General features: G+C 50.2%; 1 protein-coding gene across 1 annotated transcript; it reads right to left on the reverse strand.

Moving 5' to 3' along the window:
• Positions 1–1,105: 1,105 nt before the first annotated feature.
• LOC129338455 (SLAM family member 9-like) lies at positions 1,106–16,086 on the reverse strand. The gene is made up of 4 exons (XM_054992748.1): positions 15,955–16,086; positions 5,248–5,583; positions 4,225–4,494; positions 1,106–2,120 (listed from the first exon to the last, which is right to left on the reverse strand). Exons 1-4 carry the CDS (start codon positions 16,010–16,012, stop codon positions 2,035–2,037), a joined length of 750 nt encoding a protein of 249 aa, XP_054848723.1. The 5' UTR covers positions 16,013–16,086; the 3' UTR covers positions 1,106–2,034.
• Between the last annotated feature and the right edge of the window lie 448 nt (positions 16,087–16,534).

Genomic DNA, 16,534 nt, shown 5'->3' on the forward strand with positions numbered 1-16,534 from the left:
GAAAAATAACCTGCTGGACAAGAATCAAGTTTCTTCTTAGTTAAACAGAATTTCTTCTCTTGTCAGCAGTTATGTGGGCGGGCAGGTTTCCCCCTAGCCCAGAAGATGGCATCTTACCTTGACACGTCTGATCCATGCTATGGTAACATCAAGACTTGACTATTGTAATATGTTGCGGCTCGACTGTTATCAGGAGCATGAACATCACTCCCGTCCTTCAGTCACTCCATTGGCTGCCTGTCAGTTACCGTGCTCAGTTCAAAGTATTGGTTGTCACTGACAAAGCTCTTCGTGGCCTTGGCCCCGCATACCTACGGGACTGCCTCCCTCCCTGTGTCCCTCCACAGCAGCTTCGCTCTTCTGAACGGGGTCTCTTGAAGGTGCCAGCCTGCACATGGGCGAAATCGACAGCAGCCTGTACCCGGGCCTTCTCTGTGGTGGCCCCTACCCTGAGGAACAGCCTGCCTGAAGAGGTCAGGAGAGCCCCCATAGACCTCACCACCATGTCGTATTGGATTCCTGCTAATGTTGTGTCTTTGTGAACTTGTATCTATTTACCCTCTGGCATTGTTTATAGAAATGTTCTTGATATTGACTGTACTAATCTCACACTGTGTAATCCGCCTTGAGTCTCCGTGAGAAAGGCAGACTGTAAATGATACAAACAAACAGGAAAGGGACTGAAACGTAAGGGACTGGGTTTTTAAAAGTATTTATTGCTGACCTTAGGAAGGCCCTGGCATGGAAAAGGGTCCCAGATCCAAACTCTGGCCTCTCCAGGCAAGGACCTCAGGGAGCCGGGCAGGGGAAAGACTTTTCTCTCTCTGAGACCCTGCAGAGCACCTGCCAGAGAAGACAGTTGTAAGCAGCCGGTCTCCGTCGTCTCACTCCACTGTGAACTTCCTGACCCGACAGAAGCAGATTATAAAGCACATCCACCAACCGATACTATTTTGGGGTGAAAATGGGCAGGTTTGAGATTTACACCAATCAGAAGCACCCAACAACAAAGGCCCGGACTGGGTCAGACGCCACACAGCGCCCGGGCGCCATCTGCTGGTCTGTTGAGAGTTTTTATTCAGAGAAATCAAAAAGAGTCCAGTAGCACCTTTAAGACTAACCAATTTTATTGTAGCATAAGCTTTCGAGAATCAAGTTCTCTTCGTCAGATGCCTGGTACAGAGACTCCTCTGCATTTATTCAGAGAGAACCCGCCAGTCGTATTCATGGGAAGAGCTCCTTCCCTCCCGGCACCCCAGGAGCCATTCAGGCACCCCCACAGCCAAGCTGCCCGGTAAGGTCTCTTGCTGAGTATTGCAGTCGAGTCTTGCTGCATCCTTTTGCGCCGCTGCAAGGCGTCATTTTCTTCCGTTCTCACTCTGTGCCAGAATCAGCCTTACTTCGGAGCCGCCCAGTCAGACAGAGGCCTGCCAAGTTCCACTGCCCAGTGGCATCAGAGGAGCCCTTTCAGGTGAGTGGAGAGCCCTGCCAGGCTTAGGGGGCAGAGGCAGAAGCGCCTGCCTCAAGGGGACGGACAGGCAGAATAGAGAAATATGGGAGGAGGTGCAGCCCGAAGAGACCACAAAACCGCTTGGAAACATCTCTGAGCGTAGCTCTAACAAGCCGCGAAAGTGTGCCGCTCTCTGCTCATGCGGGGCGCCTCTCCGGGCATCGAAACCTCTGCCCCCAAAGGAACTTGGAACCAGATACGGGGCCAAATCAAGCGCAAGGCGAGTTTTCCCCCAAGGGATGCCATCAAACAAAAGGGGCGTTGTCTTACATTTGCATCCAAGTTACAGTTATGTCCAGTAAAAAGTATTTTGCATGTATAACTTTTGGGTGTGTGTGTGTGTGGGGGGGGGGGTCATCTTACATTCAGGGGCAGCTTCCTTTTGAGTAGCTCTGGTATCTGGTCACACAAAGGATCCCAAGAATGTACTGGGCCGCAGAGAGGAGGGAAGCCAGCCACGGTCAGCCAAGCGCATGGATGCTCTTCCTGCACCCACCAGCCCCGGGTGTCGGAGCCAGCCGATGTCACAGCAGCACCAGGAGGGCGAGAAAGGCAGGCCCGAGGACGGTTTCAGCGATGGGGCCGGCGAGCGAGCCAGGCCAAAGAAGCCCTGAAAGGGGAAGGTGAGAACAACGTTAAGGGAGGGCTCACCTCACCACGTACGATTCACTTCCGGGAGTGACGTCATTGCACAGCCACTGGAGCGCGCAGGCATGCCTTGTGCACGCCTGAAAACGAACCTCATGCCTGGCACCAGGAAAGTGCCAGGAATTCTGCCCTCCCATCGAGAGGGTAGAGGGACCTGGCAACCCCTAGGTAGCACTTGTTTTTCTCTCTCATCTGGGATTCACGGGCAGAAAATGCAGGATCAATAAAACACAGTACTATACCTAAGAAGGTAGTAACTTGTGGAACTCACTGCTACAAGATACAGCGAAGGCCGTAAATGGCTCCAGAGTCTAGACAGACTCAAGGAGAAGCAGGGCTGCCCCCAGGCCTGGAGGGAAATGTCCTGTCCCTTGAGCAGAAGCTCAATGTGTGGAAATGGGCAACTGAATCTTTCCAGGGCATGGAGCTCAATTCCATCTGACAGCCTCCATTAAAGGGATGGGACATTTTTTTCCTCCCAGCAGTTGGCAACCCTAAAGGGGAAGAGGCGGAGCAGTGGCCATAAGCCATCCTGACTAAATGGAGCCTCCATGAGGAGGAGCAGTGACCTTCTGAGCACTGATTGCTGGGGCGGAAGGAGAAGGACCAGGGCAGGCTGCAACCTCCCCTCCCTGCTCCTGGGCTTCCCAGAGGGGGCTGGCCGGCCGGCCGTGCTCGACCCAGATCAGTCTAACTGGGCCATGCTCCTCTCTCCAGGCATGAAACTCTCAGCTGGCAGGTGCCCCTGCACACCTTCTGCCCTGGGCATTTCAGGCAAAGAAGGACGGAAGAAACCTCTGCTGGGGAGAGCTAGGCAGCTCAGTGGACTCCCCGGGGGCAGCTTCAGAGGGAGGAGGGTCCGAGTTCTGGCTTCATAGCTCCTAGGAAATCCCAGCCAGCAGCACCAGGTGCCACATTCTGCCTGGGGCAGCCAAGCCGGTTCAGCTGACGCTGGCAGGAAAAGCAGCCCCAACACCTGCCTCTCCTTCCAAGGCAATAACTGGATGTACTCAATCCATCCATCCTGCCTTTTGCAGGCAAAAGACGAGGGTTGCAAAGGGGTAACCAGGTTTGTGTGCCCTTGTGAAATGAAGCAAAAATCCCCCTGCACCTTCGAGACTAACGTCATTTATGCTGTTGAATAATGATAAATAAGTAATAAATCTCGTTACTCTTGAAGGTGCCGCAGGATTTTTGTTTTATTTTGAAAGTCGAGGGGGCAGAAACCCCAAAGAAGCTTCCTCCAGGGCTGCCAGCACAGAGGCAGCGGAGCGTGGCCATCTCACCCCGATTAGAAAGCTGGACAGCGGCAGGCAGTGGAAAAATCTGGCTTGGCTCGCACTAGAGCCAGGGTGCCATGGGGTGGGGGGCTGGACTAGGAGGATCAGGGGCCTCATCCAGCGTGGCTGTTTCTCTGTGCTCTTATGTCCAGACTTTGCAACACCGTAGCTGCAGGGTGGACTGCAAGCTAAGCAACCAAGATGCTTTTTCACATGTGAGTGATGCGTGAGCTTCTAGGGGCTCTGAGCATCTCTCTACAACACAGTGCCGCTCTACAGGTAACTCAGTCTGGGAGGCGAGAGCCTACCCAGGGTCTCCTAAATGAGGAATAACGCTGCAGCCACGCCCAGGGGAGAAGCCGGCTCCTGACCCAGTTCCCAGGCCCAGCCAGACCAGAGTCTTCCAGTTTCCGCCTGTCAGTCACAGGGACTGGTTTTGCAGAGCCCCCTGCCTTCTGCCTCGAGGAGGGTGCTGGGACCTCAGTGTGGCCCCCTGCTCCAACCCCAGAATGCCCAGTGAACATGTGAGCATGGGGAACTGGGAGGCCTTTGTTATGCAAGTGCGCCCCCTGGACAATGCTGACTTGACATTCCTAGACCAACTCCAGCAAGAACTACTCCAAAGCACAGCTCTGAAGATGCCTCCAAAGGCCAGGATGGGAGGGATATGGCTGCCCCAAATGACTTAGCAGGGGCTCATGGGAGCCACAGCCGGGAGGTCAGCACTGGCGAGTCTCTCTGCCTTTTGGGACCCCGCCTTTTATTCCAGGGGGAGGGGCTTCTTACCTGCAGCTCTGGCCCCTGAGTTGCAGGACTGGTAGGGAATGACGGCAACCGATTGCTGACTGCCGAGAGCGGCTGCTGTGCAGGTGTAGGATTTGTCAGCATCAGCAGGGTGCAGGACCAGGTGGAGGGCTGGGCCTTGAGATCCAGGGCCCTTTGACAGGGTGGGCCTCCAGTTGAACTTCACGGTCGTCTTGGCCCCAGCACCCACCTCACACAACAATCGGAGGCTGCAAGTTCCATTTGCTGATCTGCTGGCCGTGATTCTGACGTCTGGGGTGGAAGGGGGAGACAAGATGCAGAAGAGAAAAGATCAGGATACGTCTGTGGCTGTGGAAAGTCCCAGGGATCACTGCCCTCGCCCCCTGTCCCTGCAAACTGATTTGTGAAGTAGGACGCCCTTGCTGGCTTAGGGTTGCCAGCCTCCAGGTAGTGGCTGGAGATCTCCCGGAATTACAACTGGTCTCCAGGCCACAGAGATCAGTTCACCTGGAGAAAACGGCTACTTTGGGGGGTGGGCTCTATGGAATTATACCTTGCCAAGGTCCTTTCCCTCCCCAAACCACACTTTCTCCAGGTTTCACCCCCTAGATCTCCAGGAATTTCCCAACTTGGAGCTGGCAACCCTACGCTGGCTCCACAAGGCTGCTTTCCCCAACGACCACCAGGGTTTTGCTTTGCTTGGTCTCCTCTGTGGTGCCCTTAAACCCCTGAGGAAGAGGAAAACATAGGGTGAGGAAGAGGAAAACATACACAAGCAGGAGCCCAGAGACCTCGACAGTGTGCTTTGGCCGTCCATATTGGAAAACTTGGGGCGGTGATGGCTGTTTAAGAAAAAGACAGGAGGGCAACAGGGAAAACGCTGGAATGTGACCACGCCTTGTGGATTCCCTGTTGAAACAGAGCGAATGGACGGGGGGAACCAGCTTGGAGTGTAACGTGTGAAGAAGCCACTTGTAGGGGCCTGGATTCACGTTAGGAGTCCAGGTCTCCCAGGCAGACTCTCTCACTATTGCCAGAACTTACCGAAGATGAAGAGGATGTATTCCTTCAGCAATGCTTCACCCTCATCCTGGAACTCTACCACATTGTAGAACCCTCCGTCATCTTTGCTCAAGTTGCTGATTTTCAAGGACAGGCTCTGCTCAAGGAAGGTCACTCTTCCGGAATAGCTCTCACTCAGGACTTCGAGAGGATTCCCAGCCTGCCACGCTGCCACCGCTTGCATTGGACCCCTGGAGGAAGATCTCCAAAGGAGATTTGAGATGTTGGACTGCTGCAGAACCTCCAGTGAGAACGTTGCCGACTCTCCCACTCGGTGGGTGAGGTCCTGCCTGGGGGCCCCTTCTGCAGTGCCCATTCCTGGGAAACAAAGCAAGAGACAATGTAAGAAGAAGAGATACAAGAAAAGGCTACCCCCTCTCTCGTTATTTATACTGGTGGCTGAAGTCTTGAACAGGGTCAGGAGATAAGAGGAGAGAATTGGAGGTTCGAAGGTGAAACAGGAGACTTAGGAGTTAAGACACTTTGCGGATGATTTGGGGCTGGTTTTGGAGGACCCCCCCCAAAGGGAATTGAAACCCTAATGTCAAAATCGAAAGAATTTGGCGCAGTGGCTGGTTTCAAGGTCAATAAGCAGAAGACCAAAGAGTTGACCAAAAATATGAAATATACAGGATCAAATGAAATTAGAGAACAAAACAGGTTTAAAATTGAGAAAATGGTAAAATACTTGGGTATCACTTTGTCAAATATGAACTGTATGTTATTCCAAAATAATTATATTAACATCTCAATCCTAAACCATGAGTCTCTGCAGCAACGTAAATGTGGCGCCCCTCTACTTCTCCCTGTGGACTTTAGCAGGAGACTCCCACTGGCACTAGAGCTCGGCAAGGCGAGGTGTGGCTGCTGCCAAGAGCACCCGCCTGCCGTTCCCCTGACAACCCCACCCACAGCAGCCAATGGCTGCACCATTCCTCTGACAGGTGGGCGAGGGGCACGTGGTGGCACAGCCAGTGGGGAGGCCACGATCCCCGCTGCCCATCAATAACCCCCTTGTCAGGGAGCAGGCCTCCCTGCTGGGGAGGGGGAGGTAGAGGTAACACTGAAGGTGTCCAGCCCCCATTTCCGTTGAGGACCAGGCTGGTGGCTGCAGCTCGGCGCGCCTGCAAATCTCCCCCACTGCTGCTGCCCCAGCAAGAAACAGGTTCCACCTCCCTGAAAAGTGGGACCAGAAAGGCGGCAGGACCTGGCGAGAGTCGCACTCGCAGCCTGCAGCACTTGGGATCAGCCCCTAGATTCCAGAGAGGCAGGTGGGGGGGGCAGGTTCTTCAATGAGTGACAGGAATGCCCTTTGGAAACCACGCGAGAGGCCAGAAGGGAGTGAAAAGCACCCACTGACTTGTGATGGCACCATTTGAACATATCACCACATCACGATGATGCAAGAATGCTGGTTGGACCTCGAGAGCCATGCCCCGTCCCAGGGGTGATGCCCCCCAGAGTGGATTGAAGCCCGCGGGAGCAGAGAAACTGCTCCAGGGGCCATCATCCACCCCCACCCTGGGCCAGATTTCCCAAGTCCATCCCTGCTTCCGCAAACAGCAAAATGGAGAGTGGTCCATCCTCCCGGAGGAGGAGCCCCGGAGATCCGAAGATATCGCTCCACATCCCCCACCTCCCGGGAGCCACTTCCCCCTTTTCCCGCCTGCAGCAACCGTCTTCCTGGCTTATCAGACGCCAGCAGCTCAGTCTGACAGAGAATGAAAGTCCTCAGTGGAGCCCCCCCCCTCGCCCTGCCAGACGTTCACAGGCCACACTCCATTTCCCACTCTACCGCCTGAAATTACAGTGGGGGAGGGGCAGGGTGGGGAAGCTGGACGGGGCGCCACTTGACACCTGCTCCTCCTGGCAGCAGAGCCCGTCCCATCCATCCCAGCCCCGAACCAGGAAACATTTGTGGGGATGTGTGAGAAGACATCCCGATGGGGAGTTAGGGGCGGGGGGGGGGCTCGGCAACTGCCAATGTCAGGGAAGCAAGCAAAAGACAGGCAGTTTGTTGTTTTTCAACACATATTTCATTAAACTGGAAAAGGTGCAGAGAGTCAGACAGGCTGGCAAGCCATACCTGCCGTATCTGTTGGGGGGGGGTGGGCAGTAGTGTAGTGGCTTTCTTGCTTCACCGTGTTTGCGCTGGGCTTTGTCTTTGCTGAACAGTCTTATCAGTGCAGCTTGAAGAGAGCGCCTGGGAACCGAACGGCCCTGAGGGACTCATCTCTGCCAGGATTTTCGTGCTTTGCAGCTCGGCACCAATTTTAACTGTCATTTGAACTGGGGGGAGGGGACTGGAGGTATAACCTCTCAGGGAAGACTTTGCTTTGGCATTCCAGGCAATTACTATGTACAAGGGCACTTCTAGGGAGCATTGCCTATTAAAGACCTTTAACTCATACAACTGTGTTTGATGAAGTGGAGAGTCTGAAGGAATCCCTTAGCCAGGCCTGACAAAGAGGCTCTCTGGATGTGTTTCCTGCCAATGTCCCTCGGCTGGAGCGAGGCTGAGATGTGGGCTGCCTTGGGAAATGGCTCCCTGGCCTGGACCTGGACTCATGGAGGATTACCGGGGGCTGAAACAGCCATGCTCCGTGGTCTCCCGGATGAGTTGTGACCTGCCTGCAAGGGAAACAGACACATGGGTTGCAAGTGAACCAGCCTGGTCCACGGCCAAGGCCAAATCCAATCTGCAACGCCTGGGAGCAGCAGCTCCACAGGTTCAGCTTGCGGCCAGATGACACATGAGCCCCTGGCAAGAAAGCGCTCTGCCTCAAGATGAGCTTTTCCTTTGAGGGAGAAAATCAAGGGGCTGAGCGCCCTCCAGCAACAGGGTGCTAGAAACACCCAGGCAACCTGTCCCGCAGCTGCACTTCCTCCTCTGCCAGGTTTTCTTATATGCAGATCCCGGAGAGATTTACGTTAGACAAGAGATACTATGACCTTGAGCAATCTAAAACTGAATTTGAAATTGCACTCTGTACAAAGGATGAATATGTTTGGTTGTTGGGGGTTTTCCGGGCTGTATTGCCGTGGTCTTGGCATTGTAGTTCCTGACGTTTCGCCAGCAGCTGTGGCTGGCATCTTCAGAGGCGTAGCACCAAAAGACAGAGATCTCTCAGTGTCACAGTGTGGGAAAGATGTAGGTCATTTGTATCTACTCAGGAGGGGTGGGGTTGAGCTGAGTCATCCTGTAAGAGTTTCCCAGGGTGTGGAATGCTAATGGCGGGAGGCTTCACTGAATCCTGAGGAGGTTCTTTTGCATATGGATTGGTGCTTGATGTGCTAATCTTCTCTGCAGGGCTATTGTCGGGTGTGGAGTGTTTTGTTGGCCTGGTGTTTTTCAGAACTGGAGCCCATGCTCTGTTCATTCTTAAGGTTTCTTCTTTCCTGTTGAAGTTTTGCTTATGCTTGTGAATTTCAATGGCTTCCCTGTGCAGTCTGACAAAGTAGTTGGAAGTGTTGTCCAGTATTTTGGTGTCCTGGAATAAGATACTGTGCCCTGTTTGAGTTAGGCTATGTTCAGCCACTGCTGATTTTTCAGGCTGTCCAAGTCTGCAGTGTCTTTCATGTTCTTTTATTCTTGTCTGGATGCTACGCTTTGTGGTCCCAATGTAAACTTGTCCACAGCTGCAGGGTATACGGTATACTCCTGCAGAGGTGAGGGGGTCTCTGCTGTCTTTTGCTGATCGTAGCATCTGTTGTATTTTTCGGGTGGGTCTGAATACTGCTTGAAGGTTATGCTTTTTCATAAGCTTTCCCATCTGATCAGTAATTCCTTTGATATATGGCAAAAACACTTTTCCTGTAGGTGACTGTTTTTCCTTGGTTGTTTGATTCATCCTGGGTTTGATTGCTCTTCGGATTTCATTTCTGGAGTAGCCATTTGCCTGAAGTGCGTGGTTTAGATGATTAATTTCCTCATTGAGAAAGCGCAGCTCACATATCCGTCTTGCACGATCCACTAATGTTTTCATTATGCCTCTTTTCTGTCGGGGGTGGTGATTGGAGTTTTTGTGTAAGTACCGATCAGTGTGAGTTGGTTTCCTGTAGACCTTGTGACCTAACTGAAAGTTTGCTTTGCGGATGACCAAGGTATCCAGGAATGAGAGTTTTCCCTCACTTTCTTTCTCCATTGTGAATTGTATGTTCAGGTGGATGTTGTTGAGATGATTCAAAAACTCCCTCAATTCTTCCTCCCCATGGCTCCAAATGATGAATGTATCATCCACAAACCGGAACCATACACTCGGTTTGTGGGGTGCTGATTCTAGAGCTGTTTTTTCAAAATGTTCCATGTAGAAGTTTGCTATAACTGGGCTGAGTGGGCTCCCCATGGCCACCCCATCCATCTGTTCATAGAATTCGTTGTCCCATTGGAAGTAACTGGTTGTCAGACAATGATGGAATAAGGCTGTTACATCCTCTGGGAAAATCTGATTAATCAGTGCAATAGTGTCTTTTACTGGAACCTTGGTAAACAGGGATACAACATCAAAACTGACAAGTATGTCTTGTGGATTGAGTTTCAGAGAACTGATTTTGTTGATGAAATCTGCTGAATCTTTGATGTAAGACGAGGTTTTCCCGATGTGGTCCTGCAGGAGATCTGCCAGATGTCTAGCTAATTCATATGTCGGTGAACCAATGGCACTCACAATGGGTCGGAGTGGGACTGAATCTTTATGTATTTTGGGGAGTCCATATAGTCTAGGTGGCTGTGCTTCAGTCTTGCATAGTTTTCTGTGCGTGTCGGGATGTAGTGAGGAATTCTTGATCAGCGCATTTGTTAGCCTGGTGATTTTGCAAGTGGGATCTCGTTTTAGTTTTTTGTAGGTGGAGGTGGACCCCTCCACCTACAAAAAACTAAAACGAGATCCCACTTGCAAAATCACCAGGCTAACAAATGCGCTGATCAAGAATTCCTCACTACATCCTGACACGCACAGAAAACTATGCAAGACTGAAGCACAGCCACCTAGACTATATGGACTCCCCAAAATACATAAAGATTCAGTCCCACTCCGACCCATTGTGAGTGCCATTGGTTCACCGACATATGAATTAGCTAGACATCTGGCAGATCTCCTGCAGGACCACATCGGGAAAACCTCGTCTTACATCAAAGATTCAGCAGATTTCATCAACAAAATCAGTTCTCTGAAACTCAATCCACAAGACATACTTGTCAGTTTTGATGTTGTATCCCTGTTTACCAAGGTTCCAGTAAAAGACACTATTGCACTGATTAATCAGATTTTCCCAGAGGATGTAACAGCCTTATTCCATCATTGTCTGACAACCAGTTACTTCCAATGGGACAACGAATTCTATGAACAGATGGATGGGGTGGCCATGGGGAGCCCACTCAGCCCAGTTATAGCAAACTTCTACATGGAACATTTTGAAAAAACAGCTCTAGAATCAGCACCCCACAAACCGAGTGTATGGTTCCGGTTTGTGGATGATACATTCATCATTTGGAGCCATGGGGAGGAAGAATTGAGGGAGTTTTTGAATCATCTCAACAACATCCACCTGAACATACAATTCACAATGGAGAAAGAAAGTGAGGGAAAACTCTCATTCCTGGATACCTTGGTCATCCGCAAAGCAAACTTTCAGTTAGGTCACAAGGTCTACAGGAAACCAACTCACACTGATCGGTACTTACACAAAAACTCCAATCACCACCCCCGACAGAAAAGAGGCATAATGAAAACATTAGTGGATCGTGCAAGACGGATATGTGAGCTGCGCTTTCTCAATGAGGAAATTAATCATCTAAACCACGCACTTCAGGCAAATGGCTACTCCAGAAATGAAATTCGAAGAGCAATCAAACCCAGGATGAATCAAACAACCAAGGAAAAACAGTCACCTACAGGAAAAGTGTTTTTGCCATATATCAAAGGAATTACTGATCAGATGGGAAAGCTTATGGAAAAGCATAACCTTCAAGCAGTATTCAGACCCACCCGAAAAATACAACAGATGCTACAATCAGCAAAAGACAGCAGAGACCCCCTCACCTCTGCAGGAGTATACCGTATACCCTGCAGCTGTGGACAAGTTTACATTGGGACCACAAAGCGTAGCATCCAGACAAGAATAAAAGAACATGAAAGACACTGCAGACTTGGACAGCCTGAAAAATCAGCAGTGGCTGAACATAGCCTAACTCAAACAGGGCACAGTATCTTATTCCAGGACACCAAAATACTGGACAACACTTCCAACTACTTTGTCAGACTGCACAGGGAAGCCATTGAAATTCACAAGCATAAGCAAAACTTCAACAGGAAAGAAGAAACCTTAAGAATGAACAGAGCATGGGCTCCAGTTCTGAAAAACACCAGGCCAACAAAACACTCCACACCCGACAATAGCCCTGCAGAGAAGATTAGCACATCAAGCACCAATCCATATGCAAAAGAACCTCCTCAGGATTCAGTGAAGCCTCCCGCCATTAGCATTCCACACCCTGGGAAACTCTTACAGGATGACTCAGCTCAACCCCACCCCTCCTGAGTAGATACAAATGACCTACATCTTTCCCACACTGTGACACTGAGAGATCTCTGTCTTTTGGTGCTACGCCTCTGAAGATGCCAGCCACAGCTGCTGGCGAAACGTCAGGAACTACAATGCCAAGACCACGGCAATACAGCCCGGAAAACCCCCAACAACCATCGTTCTCCGGCCGTGAAAGCCTTCGACAATACATCGATGAATATGTTATTTCTAAAATGTACAAACATTTGTTGATATTTGAGACAGAAGAAGAGCAAGTAAAGGAATGTATGACTAAATGGGCAAAAAACTGTGGACATGACATAATTATGGAGCAATGGGGAAATATGTGGACAAGAGGGTTGAAATTTACCTTAAGCTCTAGTATTAAGGAGAATTTTTATAAGATTATGTAGCATTGGTATATGACTCCTGAAAAACTGGCTGGAATGTATAAGGATGCTTCAAATGCATGTTGGAAATGTGCTAAACAAGAAGGGATGTTTTATCATATGTGGTGGACATGTAAGAAAGCAAAGAGTTTCTGGTTGCAGATACAATCATCGATTCAGAAGATTTTGAAGATTAGAATCCAGTTGAAGCCAGAGACTTTTTTTTCTTGGGAATGATGGACAGCCAGTTGGAAAGAAGCTTTGGAATTTTGTTCTTATATATGATCATGGCAGCAAGAGTACTCTATGCACAAAAGTGGAAAACTCCAACATTGCCTACAATGGAGGAATGGTGGATACAAGTTTTGGAGTTTGCGTCAATGGCAAAACTTACTTCGCTGATTAGAGAAAAGACATTAGCTACAGTTTTGGCTGAACGGAAACCATTTTTAGACTTTTTACATGAAATAGATAATAACGATTTGATGATATCTAGATTTATGGATTAAGAATAATGAAAAATAGAAAAAAAAGAAAAAAGAGGACTGTTATGTTTAACATAGAGAACGTGACACTTTGAAAACGATGTATAGCGGAGAAGAAAATCGGAACTCAAATTTGTAGTTTAGTTTTTCTCTTCTCCTTTTTCATATCTTTCTAAACTGTATTTTCTTTTTATTATTAGCTGCTTGTCTTGCTTGTTATTTCATGTTTATATGTATTGATAATGTGGTTTTTCAGATGGTTGCATCTTTTTATCTTTTATGTTTACTGTTTATAGCTTAGATCCAGAGGAGTTAGCCGTGTTAGTCTGTGGTAGCAAAATCAAAAAGAGTCCATTAGCACCTTTAAGACTAACCAATTTTATTGTAGCATAAGCTTTCGAGAATCAAGTTCTCTTCGTCAGATGGATAGTACTATGCATCTGACGAAGAGAACTTGATTCTCGAAAGCTTATGCTACAATAAAATTGGTTAGTCTTAAAGGTGTTAATGGACTCTTTTTGATTTTGTTTATAGCTTAAATAACATTTAATTCAGACAATAAAAAAGAGGAAAAGTGTGTGTGTGTGTGTGTGTGTGTGAGAGAGAGAGAGAGAGAGAGAGAGAGTCGCACACGATCAGTGGGAACTTGCAACGGTTCTCTCCAACTCTTCCTCTGCCAAGTGCTGCGTGGATTCATCCTTGCAAGCGGTCCTTGCCGTCAAAGACTAACATGGAGGGAAGGGGGAATTCCATAGGGCTGCTAACTGATCAGAGAAGAGAGGGCAGGCCAATTCTGGGGGGTGAGGAACGAGAGGCTCAGTCTCCTCCTATTTCATCCAGGGTTTTTTTCAAAAGTCAAACGTTTGAGGTAACCAGACAGCTTTTGCAAGAGCTTCCTTCTACCAAAGGCGTGTGATTCTTGAGCTCCACTTTACCAGGAACTTTTTTGGTCAGGCAAGGCTGGGGCGAATCACATGGGAACACTTATAACTCAACCACCACACCCACAAACAGCTCTGCCGTTTCTCCAGAATCGGTGACAAATCTCGGGGAGGGGGATTGCTTATCAGCCTGCTGCAAAAGCCCTTCCAGATGAACAGGCTGTTTGCAGCACTGAGCCACCTTCGCCCAAACGTCTGACTGCCCCAATGGTGGTACCGATCAGCTAAGGGAGTTTCCCCGTGTCTCTTCCTGATACTGCCTTGCCTTGGCAATGCCCTGCCCAGAGGCTGAGTGCTGCTTCTCTACCACCTGGCTGAAGTTGGATATGGAACCGAGAATGAACACCCCACCCTTACTGCACGCATGTACGTTAGGCCCCTTTGCAAAACTTCTTCCTCTTCCTCCTGTGAAATGCTTCACTGGGTCTCTGAGGATGACGGTGGAAAAAGGACACTCCCAAGGGCTGCCCTTCAGGCCCTGACAGTGTCACGGAAGATGCTGTCCGAGGGCCAAACTAGATGTGGTGGCATCCTTGTGTCCAACATGGGGATGCTGCCACCACCAACTGAAAGCCTAAGACGGGTGGTCTAAAAATGCAATCAGGCCCCCATCCTGATCAGGCCTGCGGTGCAGTGGGACAAGGCACTCTTGTTCTCTCCGTGCCTTTTGGAGTGCAGTGGGACATCTAGTTTGGCCGAGAGGGGCAGACCCTGGGCTGAGCACTGGGTGGTCGCCGTGATGTCCTGAGCTGATCCAGACTCCCCCTTCAGTCCCTCCAGCCACTGACTTGCTGGAACCACTGCAGGCAAAGGAGCCAGCCCATGAACTAAAACGGGAGTCCAGTAACTGCGCAGGGCTCCAAACTCTGGCTGTTAGCTCGGTAGGGGGAGAAGCCAGCTATGAGTCGCAAGGGTATCCGCAATCCTCTTGCCAATGACAAACCATGCCAACAAACAACAGTCGCCACTTGGACTCAATGCACACACAACACACGGTCATTTTAATTCTGTATCAGATTTCTGCCTGTTTTTTTCCCTAATTTCTGCAAGCCATGCCCTGTAGCATTCTTTATTAAATCTCCCTGCAGTTGATCACATTGACTTACACTGGGTGATCTGCCTTGAGTGTCTGGGAGAAAGGTGGGCTGTAAGTGATGTAAAATAAATGATAAATAAATGAAACCTGCCAGTTTGCTGAAGGCTTTATCTGCCTTGGCAGTCCTTGGCTGGGGCCCCTTTTCGAGCTGCTGGGGTGGAGGCTGACTCACAATGGAGCGGTGCGCACTGGGACAAAACTACTGGGGACACCCACACTGAGCAGAACACAGCAACGGGGATTCAGGGCAGTTTTTGAAGGAGGCAGGTCTTCAGATGCCTGAGCAGCTTCCTGCTCTCGATGTGTCCTCGAGCCAACCCCATCTGGCCTTGGCTCCACCTCTCTTCTGCTCTTTTCCAGGGATGGGAGATGAAGATTTAGAAAGCCAGCCTGGTGGAAGGGTTAGCCTTTCAGACACAGCAGCCGTGTGCCTGAGAGGGCAGCCCTCCCCGGGAGGGGGGGGGGAAGGCTCATCCCATGCGAGCTCACCCTTCCCGGAGCCTGCTGTGCTACAACCCCAGTGGGGGAACAGGAGGTGGAGTGACTCATACCTAGAAACGAAACTGCTGTTGGACAGATTGCTTAATATGGCTAGCTTTAATACCTGGACTGAAGAAGATGACTCACATTTTAAAAGTGACTTGCAAAACGCACCCCTCCGTATTGCTTTTGCAGCCCTTCGCTTCCCCCTTTGCTCTCTTCCCTCCAGCCCGTCAGATTCCTCTTCAATATTTCTTTCTACTCTGCAGGTCTTTCAAACCCAGCCAAGGTCACAATTTCCCCTTCCCTCACAGAACCATGGCCTGTTTAGTTGCCAGAGCCCCTGGGCGTCCCATGCCTCCCCCACCTTGCTGCTCAGCCAAATCACAGCAGCAGCAGCCCTGCCACGATACCACTTCTTCAGACTCCACACTGGACGCTAGCTGGGCAGGAGCAAAACCCATTCGCCAATCCCAGCCCTGCTGCCCCACCACACAAAAATCGGAGATATTGCTAGAGTGGGTGCTCTAAGAGAAGGGGGGAGAAGGAAACCAGGGCTGAACCTTAAGCCTTGCATTGCAGCTTCCCGGCAGGCATTTTAGAGATTGACCCCAAGAGTCCCTGCAGCTGAGGCCAGGCCAGCCAGAGGCAGCAGCCCCAGCCCCTCTGACTGGAGTGGTGGGGAAGGGACTTTGTCTGTCAGGAGACGGTCCCATCACATTTATCTGCTCAAGAAGAACACAAGAGAAGCAGGAGCAGCTTCTTGAACTCACCAGCGGCCTGGAGGAGCAAGGCAAAGATGAAGAGGCCGATGGGAGAGCAGGCGTCCATCCTCCTGACCCTGTGGAATGACCTACAAGCTCTGCAGAAGAAAGTCCACCTCTCCTCTCCTGTGACCAGCTGTTGAGTAGCCACAGAAAGAGCCCAGCTTCCCCTTCGTGAGCTCTTATAGTCCAGCGCCAAGTCCAGTGGACCTCCCAGAGGGGGGCCCGGATGTCATGTGTCTAGCCAGCATTTGTGGAGCAAGCCCAGGCACCGTACGGGTGAGAACCAGCCCAGGAAACCACCCCAAGTGCATTGCATTGCATTGCAGTGCCAGACCACGGTGCTGGAGATAAGCATCTGGCAGCAGCTGGCTCCTGGCCACCCCTTCTGTTCGATAGTAAACCAAAAATGGGCACCATGGAGTGTACACAACCGGAAAAAACAAAAACCTACCGTGGAAGTAATCGATCCACCTTATCTTTCTTAAAGTGCACCGTGCAGTAGTATTATAAATTAATTTAATTCAATTTTAGAATATGGAATTAATGTTGAGAATCTGATAACAAGACTATGACCTGTATAAAGTGC

This window comes from Eublepharis macularius, chromosome 1 (genome assembly GCF_028583425.1).
Source record: "Eublepharis macularius isolate TG4126 chromosome 1, MPM_Emac_v1.0, whole genome shotgun sequence".
Classification (NCBI taxonomy): Eukaryota; Metazoa; Chordata; class Lepidosauria; order Squamata; family Eublepharidae; genus Eublepharis; species Eublepharis macularius.